The sequence below is a fragment of the Lipotes vexillifer genome, unplaced genomic scaffold, assembly GCF_000442215.2.
Source record: "Lipotes vexillifer unplaced genomic scaffold, Lipotes_vexillifer_v1.1 scaffold385, whole genome shotgun sequence".
Lineage (NCBI taxonomy): Eukaryota > Metazoa > Chordata > Mammalia > Artiodactyla > Lipotidae > Lipotes > Lipotes vexillifer.
The window spans coordinates 1,455,960-1,479,828 of NW_006792323.1; the positions used below are offsets into that span (position 1 = coordinate 1,455,960).

The 23,869-nt window shown below is 38.8% G+C and overlaps 1 protein-coding gene across 2 annotated transcripts in view; it reads right to left on the reverse strand.

Moving 5' to 3' along the window:
• NGLY1 (N-glycanase 1) overlaps positions 1–23,869 on the reverse strand; it is a 64,848-nt gene that overhangs the window by 19,616 nt on the left and 21,363 nt on the right. For both annotated transcript variants that reach the window (XM_007465493.1, XM_007465494.1), the window contains exons 4-5: positions 7,491–7,659; positions 643–865 (exon numbers count right to left, since the gene is read on the reverse strand). In XM_007465493.1, coding sequence (XP_007465555.1) covers positions 643–865; positions 7,491–7,659 — 392 coding nt within the window. The remainder of the gene's footprint in view (positions 1–642; positions 866–7,490; positions 7,660–23,869) is intronic.

Genomic DNA, 23,869 nt, shown 5'->3' on the forward strand with positions numbered 1-23,869 from the left:
CCTCGCGTGCCAAAGCCTATGCTCTGCAATGGGAGGGGCTGCAATGGTGGGAGGCCCCCGTACCGCAAAAAAAAAAAAAAAAAAAAAAGATGGTCCTATACTATACTTTCACCTTCCATATTTCCATCTGATGATTTTGAGTACAGCATTGTATTTACTATCACAATGATCACTATTATTCTAATGTTTTAGCATTATTTTATGTGTTGTTATCAGAAAGTTAAAATTTATGTATTAAAAGAGTAAAAATACAAGATTTACAGCATTAAGTTGCTAGGACTACACCCAATTTATATTCAAGGGTCAACAAACATTTCCTATATAAAGCCAGACAGTAGATGTTTTAGACTGTGCAGACCATATGGTCTCTGTTGCCAGTATGCAACTCTTGACACTGTAATGTGAAAACAGTTACAGACCATAAGCTATTGAAGCAGCATGGATGTGTCCCAATAAAACTTTATTTGCAAAAATAGAATGTGGGCTGGATTGAGCCTGTCAGCCATAGCTTGCTGACCCCTGTCCTAGAGGAATGTACTTCTGATAACTAAAATGAAGATGACAAGTTGATTTAATAAAATTCTCTTCTAACCATATCCCAATAAGAGATTATTCTGACTTCACTGTCCAGGGGATGCTCACCTCGGAAACCGATTGCTGAACTGGCAGGCGTCACAGTAATGATCTTCCACTCTGTTTGCACCCCACTTCCGCTCATCATCACTGGGGAACAATGATTCGCCTCTAGACTTAGTCTGGCCACCACATTTGCTGCACAAAACGTCATCCACCCAGTGAAAAAATTCTTCCTTAAACCAGTGTAAAAGCTCCAGCAAAAGAAAGTCCTCTTCGCTTACATTAGTACCTGAGAAGTTATAACAGAACCAAGTAAGATTTAAAGCAGAAAAAACTAAAAACATCCACGTGCATTTTATCCTCAAATATGAAGCTGAAATATATGAAAACAGAAGATGATCTAAAAGGTCTTCACAAATAGGATGCGGACAGAATTGTCAGTGTACTGTGAAGCAGGCTGAAATACAATGACGTAATCCACTGCACATTCAAAGCAGTGGGACTTTACTGCATCCTCTGACCAAAACCATGCTGAATACAAACACCTCTCAGGGAACTACTGACGGTTTGGAGTTGATCCTGAAGCACCTGGAAGGTAACAAAGTAAGTCCGATTTTGGAAAACATTTTCAAATGACTGCATTATATTTGTTATCAGATATATTCACAAGTAAATATGAAACAATCACAGTATTACAGGCAGAAATCACAGAATTCTGGACACCTTAAAAATCAACCTATTAGCTTTTCTATTAGTGCTTCAAGTGCACAATATAATTCACCATCATTCAATATAATTCACAAAGTACAGAAAAGCACAACTATGTGTACTATCTATCTATCTATCTATCTAAAACAACCCTAGCAAGTGAGCATGACATATATTATTATATCCACTTTATCAAATAAAAAGATCTCTCTCTCGACCATATTCAAGACAGTGGTATCTCTGGGAAGAAGGAGAGGGGAAAACAATCTTGGGGACATATACGGGGATTCTCATTCTTGTCTTTAATATTTTATTATTAAAAATAATAAAACATATGAAGGAGATATATGGCATAATGCTAAGATCTAATAAAGTCTGATGCTGGGCACAGGTGTTTGATCTGTTATACATTAGCCTTGTATTTATGTTTGATACGTTTCAAAATAAAAAACTATAGAAGAAAAAAAAAAACTACAGAGAATATTAAAAGGCCAAAATACATTATCTTCTTGAATGGGAAAACTCAAAGTTGTTAACTCTCCGCAAATTAACCTGTACTTTAATGCAATCTCAACTGAAATTACAAAATAATTTTTCATAAATTTTTGACAAGCTAACTGCAAAATTCATGTGAAAGAGGAAAGGCACAAAATGGTCAACACAACTTTGACTAAGAATGAGATAAATTTGTCTACAGCACATTAAAACACATTACAGGGCTTCCCTGGTGGCACAGTGGTTGAGAGTCCGCCTGCCGATGCAGGGGACACGGGTTCGTGCCCCGGTCCGGGAAGGTCCCACATGCCGCGGAGCGGCTGGGCCTGTGAGCCGTGGCCGCTGAGCCTGCGTGTCCGGAGCCTGTGCTCCGCAATGGGAGAGGCCACAACAGTGAGAGGCCCGCGTACCGCAAAAAAAAAAAAAAAAAATACAAAATTCTAATAATTAAAATATTGTGATACTGATATAGACAAAGAGATGAATGAAACAAAGCAAACAGTCCTGAAAGACAGATTTCTAAGTGATACACAGTATTTAATAAAGTTAGCCTTTAAAGTAGTTCTAAGAGGATGGATTGTTCAACAAATGGTATTGGGACGAGTAGCTATCCAAATATCAGATCCCTACTACATTCATTCTAATACATATATATAAACACTATACACAGAGAGGGAATATTATAAAAGTAACAGTAGAAGTTTACGTTTACGACTTTGGTGTAGAAAACAAAACACAACTGTAAAAACAAAAATGGAAAAAGTAATTTTCGCATATTAAAATTTGTAACTTTTGAATTTCAAGATACACTGAATGAAATTAAAGAATACTGAGAGAAAAATGTAATGAGTCTAACAAAGAAAAGTATCCAGAATATATTAAGAACGTCTATAAATCAGTAAGAATATTAACCGAACCCATTAGAAAAATTAGTAAAGTCCATAAAAGAAGTTCAATAATTTCATTAAGTTGAAACAAACACTCCCAGACACTTCTGGTATAAACTGGAAGGCAATTTGTTTGGCAGGGATCCACTGTAGCATAAAAGTATCACCCAACCCTTGATACTTTTATATCTAACCCAGTGAAACATTCCTTCATGTAGGCAGGCATGCTTTACAAGGATCTTCACTGCAGCAGCCTTCAGAACAGGGAAATCTTGGTGTCCATCAGTGGGGAACTGTATAAATAACAGTGCATGCACACTACAGAGCACTAGGGGGAGGGAAAATGACTTCCAAGGCATGTCAGTAAATGAAAATCACCACGGAGCTGAATATATGAGAGATGATACACTTTATTAAACCCATGCAACTTTATTTATTTTTACAGATAACTATTTATGGGTGGAAATACACAGGAAAAGATATGAAAAGGAACACGTCATGTGGTAATAGCTGTTACCTGCAGAAGAGGAGGTAGAGGACTGACTGCCAGGGAGAGTTCAGCTTTTCCTGTACAACATGAAAGTTTCTCAACAAGGAGATATTCGTGAATGCTGGACTAAAAATGAACTTTAAGAAAAACAGCACTCTCATCCTGTTTTCTCCAACGAGTCCCTACAGCAGGGTGATCTTTTTAAGAATGCAAGGTAGCTTGAGTCGACTGAAACCCTCCGATGGGTTTCCATCTCATTCAGAATACAACCCAAAGTCGCCACTCTCGTTCTTTCAGCTGGCCCCTGTGGTAGGCTGAAAAATGGCTCCCCAAAAGATATCCACACTCTAACCCCTGGAGCCCGTGAATCCTACCAAACAAGGCAAAAAAAAAAAAAAAAAAAAACCCCCAAGATATCCACACTCTAACCCCTGGAGCCCGTGAATCCTACCAAACAAGGCAAAAAAAAAAAAAAAAAAAAAGCCTCTGCAGATATGATGCAGTAAGGATTCTGAGCCAGGGGGATTATCCTACGTACTAAATGGGGGCCCTAAATGCAATCACACGTGTCCTTTCAAGAGGGAAGCAGTGGGACACTTTACAGAGGGGAAGGTGACGCAGCGGCAGAGGAGCCGGGTGTGAAGATGCTGGTCTTCTGGACTGCAGTGGTGTAGCCACAAGCCAGACTGCAGGCAGCCCCCAGAAGCGGACAGGGGCAGGGAGAGCTTCTCCCCTCCAGCCCTGCCCACACCTTGGCTTCCAGAGCTGTGAGACAGCACTCTCCTGCTGTTTCGAGGAGCCACGTTTGTGGTAATTTGCTACAGCAGCACAGGAAACTAATGTACCCCCTTTGCCTCTCTCAGCTTTCTGTCTTGCTCCTTCTGCTATGCCAGGTGCCCTCCTTCCATCCTCTAAACGTGCCAAGCTCACTCCCACCCATGGAGCCTTTGCAGTTGCCAATGCCTCTACCAGAAAAGAAAAGATGTGTTCCTTCTTCCGTACTTACATTAAAACGCCATTATCCTGCCCTTATATTTTCAAGTGTGAAAGGATATACAGTTGACCCTTGATCAATGCAGGGGTTATGGGTGCTGATCTCCCCCACGCAGTGGAAAATCCAAGTATAACTTTACAGTCAGCCCTCTGTGGTTCCACATCCACGGATTCAACCAACCTTGGACCATGTAGTACTGTAGTATGTCTTTAGAGAAAAAAATCTGCGTGTAAGCGGGCCCGCACAGTTCAAACTGTGTTGTTCAAGGGTCAACTGTATACACAATCTTAGAAGCTGCATTCTGATGTGATGAAATTATGGATGGCTTATCTTCCCCCTACTTCCTGAATTTTCTACATAAAACAGGTATTACTTTTATAATTAGAGGGAAAAAATGCCAGGGCAAACGTCAGCAGGGACATGGCTAACTATGTCTCCTCTGCAGGGCTCAGCACACACACAACATGACAGTAAGTACCTGCTAAATAGGCATGTATGTCAGGCATCACGTACAGGACCATAGTACTTTGAAATGACAGAGCCTCCGTGACCACATGCTGATAAGCATCCTTGTTTTATAAATAGAAAAAACCCAAAAAACCCTGTTAATTCAAGAAGAGGAACAACTGTTTCAAGGTCTCACAACAAACCTGTAGCTTAAGTAAGTTTGGGGAAAGGGCACTTCTCTGACTCTAGGCCCCTCTGGCCTTCCTGTCTCACCTATGGGGGGTGGGTCACAGGCCCGAGCATAAGGCCCCCTAAAACACTGAGATTTAACCCTAAGATTACAGAATGCTCCTCTCCCACACCTCACCACCACACCAACAGGACTCCGGTACAACAACAGGGGATGATTACAACTAAACCATCTGCAGGATGCAGACTCGAGCTAAGGAGGGGTCCTTAGGGAAGCCCACAGACAACAGAGGGACCCCAAGAACACCAGAGGAACCCAAAGCCCCTGACACAGCAAACACTAAACACAATGTCGTTAACGGTGTCCAATTCCTAGTAAAATGGACATTTACACCTTTCACAAAAGGCCTATTCACCTCAGTTCCTATTATCCAATACATCGTATCCAACATTTAACAAAAAATTACGAGGCATGCTAAAGGGCAAGGAAAAACCTGAAGGCAAGAAAAAAGTCTGAAGAGGTAAAGCAAGCATCAGAACCACTCATACATGGCACAAATTTTGGAATTAGGGAAGTTAAAATTACTATGATTAATATGTTTGGGGCACTAATGAGAGAGGTAGACAACATGTAAGAACAATGTAAGCAGAAGGATGGAAACTCTAGAAAAATGCTAGAAACCGAAAATGCTCTAACAGAGATAAAGAATGCCTTTCACGGGCTCATCAGTAGACTGGACACAGCCAAGGAAACAATCACTGAGCCTGAAGACAGGTCAACAGAAACATCCCAAACTGAAAATCAAAGAGGAAAAAAGAGAATAAAAACAAACAAAGGAACAGAACACCTAGAACATCCAATTATGGTGGGAGAATTTTAAAAATGGACCAGAACATCTAACAATGGTGGGGAACGGTTGATAAATCAAGGTTGAATAGGATACCCTATTTTGGAATATCAGAAGGAAAAGAGAGAGAGAAAGGAGCAGAAGAGATATCTGAAGTAATAATGGCCGAGAATGTTCCAAAATTAATAAGGCACCAAACCACAGATCTGGGACGCTCGGAAAACACCAACCAGGATAAGTACCAAGAAACTACACATATGCACATCATATGCAAACTGAAGAAAACTAAAAACAAAGAGAAAATCCTGAGTGAAGCTGGGGATGGGGGGGGGAGGTGAGGGGCATAGGTGGGAGAAGAATAAAGATAGAAATTACGGTAGACTTCTCCTCATGAACAAGCAGGCAGCAGAGTGAATAGAAATTTAAAGTGTCATTGACAGAAAAAAAACCCCCACCAACCTAGAATTCTACATCCCAGTGATATTATCCTTCAACAGTGAAGGAGAAATAGACTTTCCGAGGCAGAGAAAAACTGAAGGACTTCACCTCTAGCATACCTGCCCTGAAAGAAACAGTAAAAAAAAAGCTCTTCGGGAAGAAGAAAAGTGACGGCCTGCATACAGGAAGAGCATCGGGGGAAGAATGCATGAAGGTAGCATAAAATCTGTTATTTTTCTCATTCTTACTTAGTCTAAAAAGTAACGGATTAAATAATAACAATAGCAATGTACTGAGTGATTACAGTGTCTGGGTAAGTGAAATGAATGACAGCAGAGTCTCAAGGGATGGGAAGGAAGAATTGAGGCATTCTGTTGAAACGTATCTGCACTACACACGAAGCAGCGTAATGCTTTTGAAGGAGGGGGAGGGATAAACTGGGAGTTTGGGATTGACATACACACACCACTATATATAAAATAGATAAACAACAAGGACCTACTGTATAGCACAGGGAACTCTACTCAAAACTCTACAATAAGCTGCATGGGAAAAGAATCTGAAAAAGAATAGATACATGTATCTGTATAACTAAATCAATTTGCTGTACACCTGAAACTGACACAACATTATCAATCAAGTATACTCCAATATAAGATAAAATTTTTTTTTAAATTGGAAAAAAATGTTTACTGTAAACTAGGGCAACCAACAAAAAAACACTACAGAATCCCCTAGAAAGGACAGTATTAAGAAATGACTTAACAGATAAAAACCAGTTACATAAAAACTCAAAGTAAAAATGCTGAAGTTGGAAACATTTAACAACTAAAATCCTAAGACCATGAATGAAAACAACAAATCATTATTGCTTGATGAATGTGGCAGGCACTGTTCTGAGCCATTTACATGTACTATCTCAGTTATCTCTTGAAATTATCATTCCTATTTTCAAATGAAGAAACTGAGGTACGGAGATTAAATTACTTGCTCAGTGATGCACTGTAAGAGTCAGAGCTGAATTTATACCCAGGTAGCTGGCTTCTATATCCACACTCTTTATCAGTAACTGTCTATTAAAGGGAGTCAGTGGTCTAATCACATGAATTAATTTTGAGTAAGGTTTTTCTCCGATTCCCATTAAAATCTTCTAATAATGCCATCACATATTCCATGGACTAAAGTTCTACTATATCTGGAAAAAAAAATCACATATCAATGATTAAACTGCAAATACACATTCCAGTGTGCATGAGGTGTATGCAATAAAAAATTATACTATTGTTGTACTTCTTAAAAATCCAAATAGAACTGGGTTACGTATTTACAATGTAAACAGCAAAAGGCACCATTTCAGCATTCCCATTTATTTAGCAATGATGCGTATTTAGCAATGAATGGTTATGTAAAGCCACTACCTTTATCCAATTTTCTAGCTCTAGATAACTTTTCTTGTGATCTCCTTTTTAGTTCTTGGACTGGAATACAAGCCAGCACTTTCTCCTGGACAGCAAGGTTCTCATAGACCAGTACATGCTGAATGTTGGACTGAAGAGCTTTTAGAATGATTGAATCACCAGTAGTAACCTAACAGAAAGAAAATAATGAAATTAGCTTTTCTCCATATGCTATAAAAATAATAACACCGGTTCTATGTTAAACATAATAAAAACACATGGGTTCTATGATTTCACAGATAAAGAATGTATGGATTCACTGAAATATAATAGTTATACCCAAAACCTTTACAAAATTAGTATTAGGAGACAGCCATATCTGTATCGCAGTCTAAGACATGTCTATATTTTCATCTGAAAGTATGTTACTGAGGATATAAATATTTAGACGGGGATATGCTGAACTCCTGACCACACACCTGGGACAAGACAGCACTCTAAGCAATGCATCTGACAGCTGTTTCCACTTCAAATCCCTGTAAACGACAATTTTTTTAGAACTTTATAGCGCATTAGCTACCGAGGACTACTCTCAAGAGATCAGGAATTTGAAGGAATTCCTGAGAGGAAAGGCAGATGCAAATGGACTAAAGGAAGAAACAATGGCAATAGGCCCTCTAGAGAGAGTGGTTACAAAAACTTCTAATAAAAAGTTCTCAAAATAATCCCAAGGAGAGAGGAGCCTGAGAACCCGCAGAGCAGGAAGGGGCCTTGGAGTGAGCGTGAGGAAGGCTGCTGGGCTCCACGGGAGGAACAGCTAGACATTTTGGTCACCACTGTCAAGAAAAAAAGTGTGTCTCTGAGCAGTGAGGGCGGACGCTTAGACTTCTAAGAGGAAAGAGGAGTGCCCCGGCTCAGAAGAGGTGCTGCTCGGGCAAAGCGCCCGAGTGCTCAGAGACACACTTTTTTGTCCTGCCCCATGTTCTGCCCCTCCCCACAGTGGCTGAAACCACATGCGGTATTCACAGATAGGCTAGCAGGGACTCTCAGACCCCTGTGAATCTACAACAACCCGTATTGTTGAGAAGATGCACTAGAATCAAGAGCAGAAGGAACCCTGTGGAAATGGCAGCAAATACAGAAAAAGACTAAAAAAAAGTCTATCTTTAGAAATGCAAGAGTACACTGGAGTCAGAGAAAGAAAACTATGGATCTTGGAAATTAAAAATGTAAACACTGAAATGAAGCACAGATGGTGTGTCAAACAGCAGAACAAACACAGCTAAGTGATCAATCAATTAGCAGATTGAGACATTTTCTGAGGATGCAGTACAAAAGAACAGATAGACACTGAGGATAAACCCCCAAACTTCCCAAATCCAGCTAACAGGAAGTCTAGAAAGTAGAGTAGAAAAAAATGGAAGAAAAAACTTCTCAAAGAAATAATGGAAAATCTCTGAAAGCTGAAGAAAGAGCCAGTGTGAATGGGAAAACAAAAACAAAAACTATACCAGGTATGTAATAGTGACATTTCATGACAGTAAAAAGGATTAAAAACAAAATGCTAAAAGCCTTCAATGATATCAGACGTCTCACTGGAAACAACGGAGCAAAATCTCTGAAATACTGAGGGAAAATGAGAACATACGACGCATACCCAGGCAAACTAATTACATAGAAGGGCAAAATAAACACATTTTCTGATATGTAACAATGCAGAAAATATATCACTCCCAAATCCTATTTTAAAAAATTATTAGAAAAGTTACTGTCCCCCCCAAATATAATATAGCCAAAGTAAATAAATAGAACTCCAAGGAGTAGAACCTGGGATAAAAGAGCAGGAACGAGTTAAATAAAAACCAAACAAACTAGTTAAACTTAAGTTCCGATTGTTATAAATAAATAATAATAATTGAAAAGCAAAATCTAAGAAAGGTGGCAGGGAAGGGAGAACAGTAAATCCTTTCTGAGGTTCCTGTCTTGTTGTAAGATGTTGGTAGAAAAATATAAAGTAAATACCTGCATTAGAAATTTAAAGAGAATAATGAGAAGACTAAAAGGAGGATACTTAACTTCCTAATTTTTAGAGGGAAAACAATGGAAGAAAATTTGATCAATCTAAACAAAAATAGAAAAAGAAAAAAAAAAACAAGGACACAGACAACACAAAGTAAGATGTCAGAAGTAAGTTCAAACGTATTAGAATTACAGTAAATAGGAATGGATTAACCTGTTTATTAAAAGGCAGAGATAGATTAATTTAAAAAATAAAAACCATTACCAAATACTTACTGTAATGTCAGGCACTGTATCAAGCACTGGGCATGGGTGCACAAAACAGACATCATCACTTTACAGTCTGAAGGGGAAGGCATTAAACAAGAAACGACAGAATCTTCACATGAAGTCAACAAATGTTTGTGTGTAAATGTGTGTGTGCATGTGTGTTAGATGATGGAAAAATAATGGAGACCAAACCAGACAAGGACATTATCCTCACAGAGTAGGGAGTCTGTGGACACAGAAACAAATATTGCTACAATGATGCTAATTTACTCAAATATTTAAGGAGCCTTTATTACCTGTTAGGTACGGGGGATATAATGGTTAGACAGTTTATTCATATGTACGGTAAGAGTTATAAAGCAAACACAGAGGACAGTGTAACTGTACAACTAGAATTCCCTGGAGAAATGATATTTGCAGTAAAATATGAAGGATGAGAAGCAGCTGGTAACCAGGGAAGGGAGAAGACCATTTCTGTCACAGGGAGCAACGTGTAGGTAGCCGGGGAGTCTGCAAAGGGGGATACACTTAACATGCTGTGAAGGATCAGAGAGAAAGTCAGTGTGTCTGGAGCACAGAGCACCCAGGGGAAATGATGGAGAGAGACAGCTGAGCAAGAAGTTGGGCTGGGGAAGCATCTAGATCCTCCCTGTCTCTTTCCACTGTAATGGGAAGCTATTAAAGAGACCTAAGCAAGGGAGTAAAATGATCAGATTTTTGTTCTCTGAGTCTGACACCAGCTGTAGCGGGGAGAAAGCAGGCCTCAGAAGACTCACTGGGGGACCACTGCCGAACTCTGAGGGAGCAGAGGCTTAAACCAGGGTGGGGACAGAGGTGGTAGAATACTGAATGGATACGAAAAACATGTAGGAAGTAGAATCAACAAATCCTAGTGACTGAACCGTGGGGTCAGGGGGCAGTTAGGAAAGTAGAAAAATATGTGGGAATGATCCACATATGAGCAACGGGGTCAATGGTTGAACCACTTATAATAGGAGAAAACCCAGGAAATGGTCAACTGAGCTAAAAACTACGAACGGTCAAATAAAAATGAACTGAAAAAAGTCCATTAAATTTAGCAGCATGGAGATCACTGATGAGCTCAGTAATAAGTTTTGTAACAGTATTAATAAGGAAAGCAAGTTTTAAGAGACTCAGTGGTATAAGTGGTGTCCCGAAGTGGGCCAGGTGCCCCAAAGGAGCTGTACAAAGTGGTCCACTGGGATAGGGACAGAAAATATTACTTCTATTTATATTATTTTTTTGTCCAAAAAGTAAAGCAATTTATTATAATATTTAATATTTGGATCAATGGTGGCTCCCTCCCAGCCTACAGAAGCCATCCTGAGGGAAGAAAGTCCCACAAAGTGGAGGGGTTCACAGTGGCACGCTCACTCCTACTTCTGCTCCCATGATGCCACAAACTTCTGCAGTTCAAATGTGCCTGGTTCAGCGGATTTACAGATTATACTATGCGGTTTTAACTAATTTAACCCTCAACCTGGCTTAAAAAAGATTTCAAAGACCTCTAGGCACTGAGGCTAATACTTACAATGTAAGCACATGTGGAGTGTTACAAGAAGAAAATGGCAGGGCTAACCCATCTATTTTTTTAGTATGAGCCCCTTCAACAGCCATATTTTAATGCCCCCCCGAAAAAAATCACAATCTACTGAGATCTGACAAACAAAATGATCAAGAGTATTTAAAATAAGACATGTCTACATTCTTGAAATGATATAGTGTTAATACGTTTTTTAAATTAAAAATGTTACTTATTTTCTAGCTCCTCTTTGCATTGTTTTATAATGTATCGAGCACACTGGCATACTAGTATATGTATATAATTTATAAACAAATAAATACACATTGAGAGGACATGCTCAGAAATGTTTTACTGACGGGGCACATGTTAGAATGAGGAGACCTGCAAGACAAGTACATGAGGAGTACAGATACAGGGATGCGTACTGGGGATTCTCCCTGAAACTTGCTGTGAAGAGGAAGTGAGAAATACAGGAATGCACGATCCAGGGATATTTGTGTGACGGCTTGTTTCTAAGAGCTACATGAGAGGTTCATAAATGTTAATCTGCTTGCGAAGAATGCAGGTTTCCAAGCTCCCCCCTCTCTTTCTGGCTCAGCCTGTCTGGGGTTTGTCCAGGAATCTGCGTGTCCAGGTTATTCTGATGCCAATGGTCCAAGCTTAGATGAAAACTGGCCTAAAGCAAGGTTTCAATGCCACTGAGAAGAATCTCCAAGAAAAGGGGCAGGTCAAGACTGCACAGTCCACCTGCGATCCCACAGTGAACAGAGGAGAGGAACACAGGTACAGAGGACGGGCTGGCCTTTAGTAGGTGCAGACACATTTACTCTACTAACAGATGACAGAAGAGATGGGGCAGACCTGAACCCAGGGCATCCACAGCAGGAAGGAGTGTGCTTTTTACCAGAATTGATACAGAAACAAACAAACAAGCAAACAGGATGTCTCCATTTTTACTTGAAAGAATTCCTATAAAGAGGAGACCCTTACGGTTGTTATTTATTTATTTATTTTTACACACAGATTTTCATTTACTGAGAGGGTAAGATCTCGCCCAAAGAATTTTTATTTTCATTTTTCACTCTGGAAATTACCTCCTTCACTGTGGTTTTTAATGGCACTCAAACAATCTTGAAGAATAAAGTTTATTTTCTTTGCCTTATTTCTTTAAATACTCATTAGCACAGCGCCAAAAAAACTAATTCATAAAAATAGAAGTTTGCTGATTGCATGGCCATTATAGCAGCTGGGTAACCATGTAGATGAGGCAACAGTTAATTGCTTAAGAGTTGAAAGTTATTTGGAATACAAATGGGAGTTTAAAATGTGAAATCTTTTTAGAGCAAAAAAGATTTTTTTCTTCACTAATCATACCTGGATTCCAATTATTTGGTTTCTAATGTGAGATATTTAAGACTCTTTATAAGAAAACAAGTACAATGTGTATTTTTGTCAAATCACACAAAATAGAAGCAGTGATAGAAGCAGTGGAATTTGGATCAGCAAATTTACTTCTTTAGTAAAGGACAAGGCTTCTCAAGCCCACCAGCCCTCTACCTTTTTACAACCCTTTGCTTCAATGGCTTTTAAATTTAGAACCTGTTTTCTTAACATAAAAGTTATGTTTAATAAATTTTTAACGATAGTTTTAATCAACTTGTGACTTCAATAAACATTTCTTACAAAAACCGCTTTATTCTATTTGTAACAGTAATAAATGTTGCAGAAAGTTTTCAGGAAATACTGAATGGTATAACTAATGTGAAATCACTATTATTTCACCACTCAGAGAAAATTATAGCTAAGGTATCTGTGTACAGCTTTCCAGACCTTTTAAAAATGAACATATTTATGTATGTGTGTTTTTAAGAAGAAAAATGGAAACACACACAAACACACAACATATGTTGTTTAATTTTGGAATTCTTAGTTTACCTTTTTTTCACCACATAATAATTGTCTTCATGTCAAAATATACCACATCATCATTTCTAAAGGATATTAAGAATGCCAATTTAAATATGTGTCATAATTGCCTGTTGAAAGTATGTAAATATATGTTACTTTTAAGAATGGTTCACGAACAAGAAATTGAACATTTAAATCTTGTGTCCAAGGGAGACAAGGAGGAGATTTCTCCTCTTACAAAGTTTGCAATATAGATCCAGACTAAGAAGTTGTCTTATGAGATTGAAATAGTTTAAAAATCGACTAACTCAGAGGTGCACAGCCAGGGGAAGAAGACGCCAGGGCGGCCAGGTGGCTGAACCCGAGTGCTCTTCATGCAGGGCTCCTACCGTTTTAAGTCTGCATTTGAAGATTCTGCAATTCTGACTTAACTCTTTAACATCTTCAAGATGGAACAAATTTGACTCTGATGTGGAGACTAGAGAAGGGCTTTGCATATAATAAGCAGAATAGGTGTCAATTTAAAATTATAAACAGAACAGAGAGGAGACAAGATGGTGGAGCAGAGGGACCTGGGCTCATCTCCTCTCAGGAAAACAGCAAAATAACAACTAACTGCTGAACAACCATGGATGAAAAAGACTGGAACCTACCAAAAAAGATATTCTACACCCAAAGACAAAGAAGCAGCCACAGTCAGACAGTAGGAGGGGCGCTTTTGCTGTGTAATCGAATCCCACACCCACCAGGTGGGCAACCCACAAACTGGAAAATAATTATTTCACAGAGGTTCTCCCACAGGAGTGAGACTTCTGAGCCCCACATCAGGCTCCCCAGCCTGGGGGTCTCGCATCAGGAGGAGCCCCCAAAGCATTTGGCTTGGAAGGCCAGCAGGACTGGGGGAAACAGAGAATCTGCTCTTGGAGGGCGCACACACGGCTTCACGTGCACTGGGACCCAGGGCAAAGCAGTGACATCGTATCAGCCTGGGCCAGACCTACCTGTGGGTCTAGGAGGGTCTTCTGGGGAGGCGGGGGTCAGCTGTGGCTCATGTAGGCTCCAGTGCTGGGACACCTCAGTCCAAGCAACCAACAGGGTGGGAACACAGCCCCACCCATGAGCAGACAGGCTGCCTAAAGACGTCCTGAGCACACAGACACCTCTAAACACACCCCTTGACATGGCCCTGCCCATCAGGGGGACAAGACCCAGCTCCACCCACCAGTGGCCAGGCACCAGTCCCTCCCACCAGGAAGCCTGCACAAGCCCCTGGACCAACCTTACCCACCAGGGGGCAGACACCACAACCAAGAATTACAGTCATGCAGCCTGAGAAACAGAGACCACAAACACAGCAAGTTAGACAAAATGAAACGGCAGAGAAATATGTTTCAGATGAATGAACAAGATAAAACACCAGAAGAACAACTAAGTGAGGTGGAAATACGCAATCTGCCTGAAAAAGAATTCAGAGTAATGGTAAAGATGACCCAAGATCTTGGAAAAAGAATGGAGGCACAGACTGAGACGATACAAGAAATATTTAACAAAGAGCTAGAAGATTTAAAGAACAGAGATGAATAATACAATAACTGAAGTGAAAAATACACTAAAAGGAATCAATAGCAGAATAAATGAGGCAAAAGAACGAGTAAGTTAGACGGAAGACAAATTGGTGGAAATCACTGCTGTGGGACAGAGTAAAGAAAAAAGAATGAAAAGAAATGAAGACAGTCTTGGAGACCTCTGGGACAACATTAAACACAGCAACATTCACATTATAGTGATCCCAGAAGGAGAAGAGAGAGAGAGAAGAGCCTGAGAAAATATTTGAAGAGATTATAGCCAAAAACTTCCCTAACGTGAGAAAGGAAACACTCACTCAAGTCCAGAAAGTGCAGAGAGTCCCATACAGGATAAACTCAAGGAGGAACACACCGAAACACATATTAATCAAACTTACAAAAGTTAAAGAAAAAATATTATAAGCAACAAGGAAAAAGCAACAGATAACATACAAGGGAATCCCCATAAAGTTATCAGCTGATTTTTTTCAGCAGAAACTCTGCAGGCCAGAAGGAAATGGCATGATATATTTAAAGTGAGGAAAGGGAAAAACCTACAACCAAGAATACTCTACCCATCAAGCCTCTCATTTAGATTCGATGAAGAAAGCAAAAGCTTTGCAGACAAGCAAAAGCTAAGAGAATTCAGCACCACCAAAACAGCTTTACAAAAAATCTTTAAAAAACTACTCTAGGCAGAAAAGAAGAGACCACAACTAGAATCAAGAAAATTACATATGGAAAAGCTCACCATTAAAGGCAAACATAGAGTAAAGGTAGGAAATCATCCACACACAAATATGATACCAAACCCAGCAATTGTGAGAAGAAGAGAGTACACATGCAGGATATTGGAAGTGCATTAGAAATTAAAAGACCAGCGACTTAAAACAATCATGTTTGTATATAGACTGCTATATCAAAACCTCATGGTAACAGCAAATTAAAAATCTACAATAGATACACACACAAAAAAGAAAAAGCAGTCCAAACAACACTAATGACAGGCATCAAATCACAAGAGAAGCAAACAAAAGAGGAAGGGAAGAAAAAAAACCTACAAAAACAAATCCAAAACAATTAACAAGATGGCAATAAGAACGTACATATTGATAATTACCTTAAATGTAAATGCATTAAATGCTCCAACCAAAAAACTGACTGGCTGAATGGATACAAAAACAAAACCCATATATATGCTGTCTACAAGAGACCCAACTTCAGATCTAGGGACACATACAGACTGAAAGTGAGGGGATGGAAAAAGATATTCCATGCAAATGGAAATCAAAAATAACGACTGTTACAAGAGATAAGGAAGGACACTACATAATGATCAAGTAAATATATATGCACCCAACACAGGAGCACTTCAATACAACTTCAGATCAGGGACACATACAGACTGAAAGTGAGGGGATGGAAAAAGATATTCCATGCAAATGGAAATCAAAAATAACGACTGTTACAAGAGATAAGGAAGGACACTACATAATGATCAAGTAAATATATATGCACCCAACACAGGAGCACTTCAATACATAAGGCAAATCTTAGCAGCCATAAAAGGACAAAACAACAGTAACACAATAATAGTGGGGGACTTTAACACCCCTCTTACAGCAATGGACAGACCATCCAGACAAAAACTAAGGAAACACAGGCCTTAAATGACACATTAGACCAATGGACTTGATACTTATAGAGCATTCCATTCAAAAGCAGGAGAATACACATTCTTCTCAAATGCACATGGAACATTCTCCAGGATAGATCACATGCTGGGTCACAAAGCACACCTCGGCAAATTTAAGAAAACTGAAATCATATCAAGCATCTTTTCCGACCACAACACTATGAGATAAGAAATCAACTACAAGAAAAAAAATAAAAAAACACATACACGTGGAAGCTAAACAATACGTTACTAAACAACCAATGGATCAATGAAGAAATCAAAGAGGAAATAGAAAAATAACTAGAGACAAATGAAAATGAAACACGATGATTCAAAACCTATGGGACCCGGCAAAAGCAGTTCTAAGAGGGAAGTTTACAGTAATACAATCTTACCTCAGGAAACAAGAAAAATCTCAAAGAAACAACCTAACTTTACACCTAAAGCAACTAGAGAAAGAAGAACAAACAAAACCCAAAGTTAGTAGAAGAAAAGAAATCATAAAGTTCAGAGAAGAAATTAATGAAATAGAGATGAAAAAAACAACATAAAATGTCAATGAAAGTTAACAGCTGGTTCTTGGAAAAGATAAACAGAATCGATAAACCTTTAGCCAGACTCGTGAAGGAAAAAAAGGGAAAGGGCTCAATCAACAAAACTAGAAATGAAAAAGAAGTTACAACTGACACCACAGAAATACAAAGGATCATAAGAGACTGCTACAAGCAACTCTATGCCAATAAAATGAACAACCTAGAAGAAATGGACAAATTCTTAGACAGGAACAATCTTCCAAGAGTGAACCAGGAAGAAACAGAAAACATGAACAGACCAATCACAAGCAGTGAAATTAAAACTGAGATTAAAAATCTTCCAACAAACAAAAGTCCAGTACCAGATGGCTTCACAGGTGAACTCTATCAAACATTTAGAGAAGAGTTAACACCTGTCCTTCTGAAACTATTCCAAAAAATTGCAGAGGAAGGAACACTGCCAAACTCATTGTATGAGGCCACCATCACCCTGATACCCAAACCAGACAAAGACACCACCAGAAAAATTAAATTACAGGCCAGCATCTCTAATGAACATAGATGCAAAAATTCTTAAAAAAATACTAGCAAACCAAATCCAACAACACATTAAAAGAAGCATACACCATGATCAAGTGTGATTTATCCCAGGAATGCAAGGATTCTTCAATATCTGCAAACCAATCAGTGTGATACACCATATCCACAAATTGAAGAATAAAATCCATATGATCATCTCAATAGATGCAGAAAAAGCTTCTGACAAAATTCAACACCCATTTATGAGAAAAACTCTCCAGAAAGTGGGCACAGAGGGAAACTGCCTCAACATAATAAAGGCCATATATGACAAACCTACAGCTAACATCATACTCAACGGTGAAAGGCTGAAAGCATTTACTCTGAGATCAGGAATGAGACAAGGATGTCCACTCTTGCCACTGTTATTTAACATAGTTTTGGAAGTCCTAGCCACAGCAATCAGAGAAAAAAAAAGAAATAAAAGGAATCCAAATAGGAAAAGAAGAAGTAAAACCGTCACTGTTTGAAGATGACAAGATAGTATACATAGAAAATCCTAAAGATGCCACCAGAAAACTACTAGAGCTCATCTAATTCAGTAAAGTTGCACGATACAAAGTTAATACACAGAAATCTGTTGTTTCTATACACTAACAGTGAAAGATCAGAAAGAGCAATTAAACAAACAATCCCATGTACCATCACATCAAAAAGAATAAAATACCTAGGAATAAACTTACCTAAGGAGGCAAAAGACCTGTACTCAGAAAACTATAAGATACTGATGAAAGAAGTTGAAGATGACACAAACAGATGGAAAGATATACTATGTTCTTGGATTGGAAAAGTCAATACTGTCAAAGTGACTATACTAACCAAGGCAATCTAGAGATTCAGTGTAATCCCTATCAAACTATCAATGGCATTTTTCATAGAACTAGAACAAAAAAAAATCTTAAAATTTGTATGGAGACACAAAGACCCCGAATAGCCAAAGCAATCCTGAGAAAGAAAAACAGAGCTGGAGGAATCAGGCTCCCTAACTTCAGACTATACTACAAAGCTCCAGTCATCAAAACAGTATAGTACTGGCACAAAAACAGAAATATAGATCAACGGAACAGGATACAAAGCCCAGAAATAAACCCATGCACCTATGGTCAATTAATCTATGACAATGGAGGCAAGAATATACAATGGAGAAAAGACAGCCTCTTCAATAAGTTGTGCTGGGAAAACTGGACAGCTACATGTAAAAGAATGAAATTACAACATTCTTTAACATCATACACAAAAGTAATGATAAAATGGATTGAAGGCCTAAATGTAAGACCGGATACTATAAAACTGGTAGAGGAAAACATAGGCAGAACGTTGTCTGATATAAATTGCAGAAATATCTTTTTGGATCTGTCTCCCAGAGTAACGAAAATAAAAAGAAAATAAACAAATGAGACCTAATTAAACTTAAAAGCTTTTGCACAGCAAAGGAAACCATAAACAAAATTAAAAGACAACCCACAGAATGGGAGAAAATATTTGCAAATGAAGCAGCTGACAAGGGATTAGTCTCCAAAATACATAAATAGCTCATGCAGCCCAATATCAAAAAGAAAAAACCAAAAAACCCACCACAATCAAAAAATGTGCAGAAGCCCTAAATAGACAGTTCTCTAAAGAAAACATACAGATGGCCAAAAAGCACATGGAAAGATGCCCAACATCGCTAATTATTAGAGAAATGCAAATCAGAACTACAATGAGGTATCACCTCACACCGGTCAGGATGGCCATCATCAAAAAGTCTACAAATAATAAATGCTGGAGAGGGTGTGGAGAAAAGAGAACCCTCCTACACTGTTGGTGGGAATGTAAATTGGTACAATTACGATGGAGAACAGTATGGAGGTTCCTTAAAAAACTAAAACTAGAGCTACCATATGACCCAGCAATCCCACATCCTGGGCATATATCCAGAGAGAACCATAACTCAAAAAGATACATGCACCCCAATGTTCATTGCAGCTCTGTTTACAATAGCCAGGACATGGAAACAACCAATATATCCATCGACAGATGAATGAATAAAGATGTGATGTGTATACATGCGTGCGCGCGCGCACACACACACACACTGGAATACCACTCAGCCACAATAAAGAATGAAATAATGCCATTTGCAGCAACATGGATGCACCTAGAGATGATCAAGTAAGTCAGACAGAGAAAGACAAATATCATATGATATCACTTCTATGTGGAATCTAAAAAGATGATACAAATGAACTTATTTACAAAACAGAAACAGACTCACAGACTTCAAAAACAAACATGGTTACCAAAGGGGAAAGGTCTAGGAGAGGGATAAATGAGGAGTTTGGGATTAACATATACACACTACTATATATAAAACAGGTAATCAACAAGGACCTACTGTATAGCACAGGGAACTCTACTCAATGTTCTGTAATAACCTATATGTGAAAAGAACCTAAAAAAGAATTGATACGTGTATACGTATAACTAAACCACTTCGCTACACACCCAAAACTAACAACACTGTAAATCAACTATACTCCAATATAAAATAAAAGTTAAATTTAAAAAAATAAAAAATATATGTTCATTTAAAAAGTCAACTAATTTTGTTATTTATCATTATCTAGTATTATTTTTATAATTTCAATAATATAATCGCAAATGATAATCCTTTTAAACAGATACATATATAGTCATATACACAATGGGCAAAAATTTCTAGAGTGATAAAAGTGTTGATGCAAAGTCCTCAACAACTTCATACACATTCTAAAAGCAGTCACATATCAAATAAAAGCATACATTTAGACTATGTGCAATAACTGCCAAAGACTTATTTTAAGCAAATCATACTTCAGAGTCACATGCTTTCAACCTAGATAAAGTTGCAAAATTGGAAACAATGCTTCTAACACTCTGAGGCTCAGTCTTTGAAAAACTATCTTTGCTGTTTTGAACCTGCTTTTGGAAGGCAAAGGGCATAAAAATATATAAAGGGTTATCAGGAAGTTATTTCATATAAGAACACTACTCAGCATGTATAACCAGCAAATTTAAGAAATCAGTTTGGTCATTAGGAAAATACAAATTAAAGCCACAATGAGATACTACTTAACATCGACTAAAATGGCTATAATAAAAAAGACATTAACAATTATCAATGAGAATACTGAGAAATCGGAACCTTCACACTCTGCTGGTTAGAATGTAAAAAGGTGCAACAGCTCTGGAAAGCAGCTTGCAATTTCTTAAAGCAATAAACATAAACTTGTCATACAGCCCAGTGGTTCCACTTCTAGGAATCTACCCAAGAGAAATGAAAACATCTGCCCACACAAAGCCTGGTATGTGGACATTCATAGCAGCATTGTCCATAACAGGCAAACATGGCAAACCCAAATGTCCACCATGGAATGCTATTCAGCAATAAAAAGGAAAAAAATACTAATACATTCTGCAATATGGATAAACCTCAAAAACATACAAAGTAAAAGAAGCCAGAAGCAAAAGACTATGCAGTGTATCATTCATTTACATAAACTATCCAGAAAAAGCAGCAAAATAAATTTCTAACTACATCACCATTTATCGAGCACCGGTATATTCCAATACTTTATATCTTAAGGGAGAAACTTACTGGCAACCTTCAACATCAATGACTATCACCTTGTCTTATATTTCCAAATTTTACTTGATACAGTTTCAACCAAAGAAATATATTAGTTGTGACACTCAACAGTGCTCAGGATTTGTCTAGTTTATATGCAGTCACATGCTTTGTTAATCTCTCTCCTGCTGCTTTACTTGGACCATTTTAATTCTCAGTTAGTATCCCCACTCAAAATGAGAAAGGGAGGAGAAAATAATTGTCAAACTCTGTAATACAGCAATTAATGGTGATAAAAGCTTAAATAACAAAATACTTTTTTAAAATGTGTACTTCAGTGATCCATGGAACCAGGAGTTGGCTATAAAAAACAAGATTCATTCTAATTTCTCCCAACTCCCTTAAGGAATACAGAAAAAGATACTTTGTCCCAGGGACTCAAGAAGTAAGGGTTAATATACAGTAGGCTTCTAAGAGCATATGTGTTTGCGAACGTTTGTTTTCTTCTAAACTCTAAATTCGTTTTGACAATAGAATGAAAATTTGTTTTTAGTGTAGTATCCAGGCCCTTTCTGGTAAGTAATTAAAGACCTCAAACTATAACTGAGGGGCTTCCCTGGTGGTGTAGTGGTTAAGAATCCGCCTGCCAATGCAGGGGACACAGGTTTGAGCCCTGGTCCGGGAAGATCCCACACGCCACGGATCAACTAAGCCGGTGCGCCACAACTACTGAGCCCGTGCTCTAGAGCCCTCGAGCCACAACTACTGAGCCTGCGTGCCACAACAACTGAAGCCCGCACACCTAGAGCCCATGCTCCACAACGAGAAGCCACTGCAATGAGAAGCCCGTGCACTGCAACGAAGAGCATGCCCCACTCACCACAACTAGAGAAAGCCCATGCGCAGCAACGAAGACCCAACACAGCCAAAAATAAAGAAATAAAATAAATTAAAACAAAATTAAAACAAAATCTATAACTGAATTGCAAGGTTAGGAATAAAATTTTTTTTTTAAAAAAAGGAAAGAGGTTAAAGAAAATTCAGAAAATCTGAATGGATTTGCTGAGCCAGAACACTAAAATAAATTCTACTTAGTCCAGAAAAGAGCTATTTTGTAAAATAAAATGGTTTCCTGCATTATGCTTTTCTGTAAGACTGGTTAGTACTGTGCATTTTAAACTGTACTATTGAGATTCAACAAAAGATAAAGCAAGGAATCTTAAAAGGTACAGTCTAACACTTTAATTAGAAGACTCATAATAAAAGGTGCTAAAAACCAAGAAAGAGGTTAAATGTTTCTCTATCTGTATCAGCCTTTTTAAAATAAATTTATTTATTTTTTTATTTTTGGCTGTGTTGGGTCTTCGTTGCTGCACGTGGGCTTTCTCTAGTTGGGGTGAGCGGGGACTACTCTTCGTTGTGGCGTGTGGGCTTCTCGTTGTTGTGGCTTCTCTTGTTGCAGAGCACAGGCTCTAGGCGCACGGGCTTCAGTAGCTGGGGCATGCGGGCTTCTGTAGTTGTGGATCACGGGCTCAGTAGTTGTGGCGCACGGGCTTAGCTGCTCCGCGGCATGTGGGATCTTCCCGGACCAGGGCTCAAACCCGTGTCCCCTGCATTGGCAGGCGATTCTTAACCACTGCGCCACCAGGGAAGCCCCTGTATCAGCCTTAACTGCAAAACTGATGACGACCTGTTACCCAGAGGTGTAATGACATGCTTTAATCCTGTACATGAGTCCTGTATAAGGTACGTTAACACATACCCATAGAAGTATGTAACTCATAAGTAAATAGACACTATTGGGTTATGCATTCAACATTTTATCACTGGTAAGATGTACAATCAAAAAAGAGTGGAAACCAGTGTCCTAAGGACTGGACTGGCTAGGGTTACTATGCTGTCCCAATAGAGTTAAGTAGTCCCACTTTTCTGTTACTCTGTGGTAACTTTGTTCTGAATGAAGCAGCTGAGATACTTTACAGAAAGATTACTGTTACCAAGAGCAAACCTTTAAGTCCTTTACAGTTTATTAAGCTTTCACATATGCTCTTACCTGATCCCACGACCACTTAATATCATTACTAGTTGGTCCAATAGTATCCAGTAACAGTTTCTTGGGAGCATTCATAAACAAGAGCTGTGTTTACTATTAGTATAAACAAACATTAGCTCTGAAGCAAATGAGAGGAGAAATATTTTAAAGACTTAAACATTAACCTAAGGCAACTGAGGCACAAAAGAATATGTTTTAGAAGAGCTAACCCTCCACAAAAAAAGCTGGGAAACCACTCATCAAGAATTATTATTCAGGGGCTTCCCTGGTGGCACAGTGGTTAAGAATCTGCCTGCCAATGCAGGGGATACGGGTTCGAGCCCTGGTCCGGAAAGATCCCACATGCCGCGGAGCAACTAAGCCCGTGCGCCACAACTACTGAGCCTGTGCTCTAGAGCCCACGAGCCACAACTACTGAAGCCCACGTGCCACAACTACTTAAGCCCGTGCACCTACAGCCCGTGCTCCGCAACGAGAAGCCACCACAATGAGAAGCCTCTGCACTGCAAGGAACAGTAGCCCCATTCTCCACAACTAGAGAAAGCCCACGTGCAGCAATGAAGACCCAACGCAGCCAATGAATGAATGAATGAATGAGCGAATAAATAAATAAAAGAATTATTATTCAAAAGGACAGACACTCTCTCTTTCCCTGCCAGC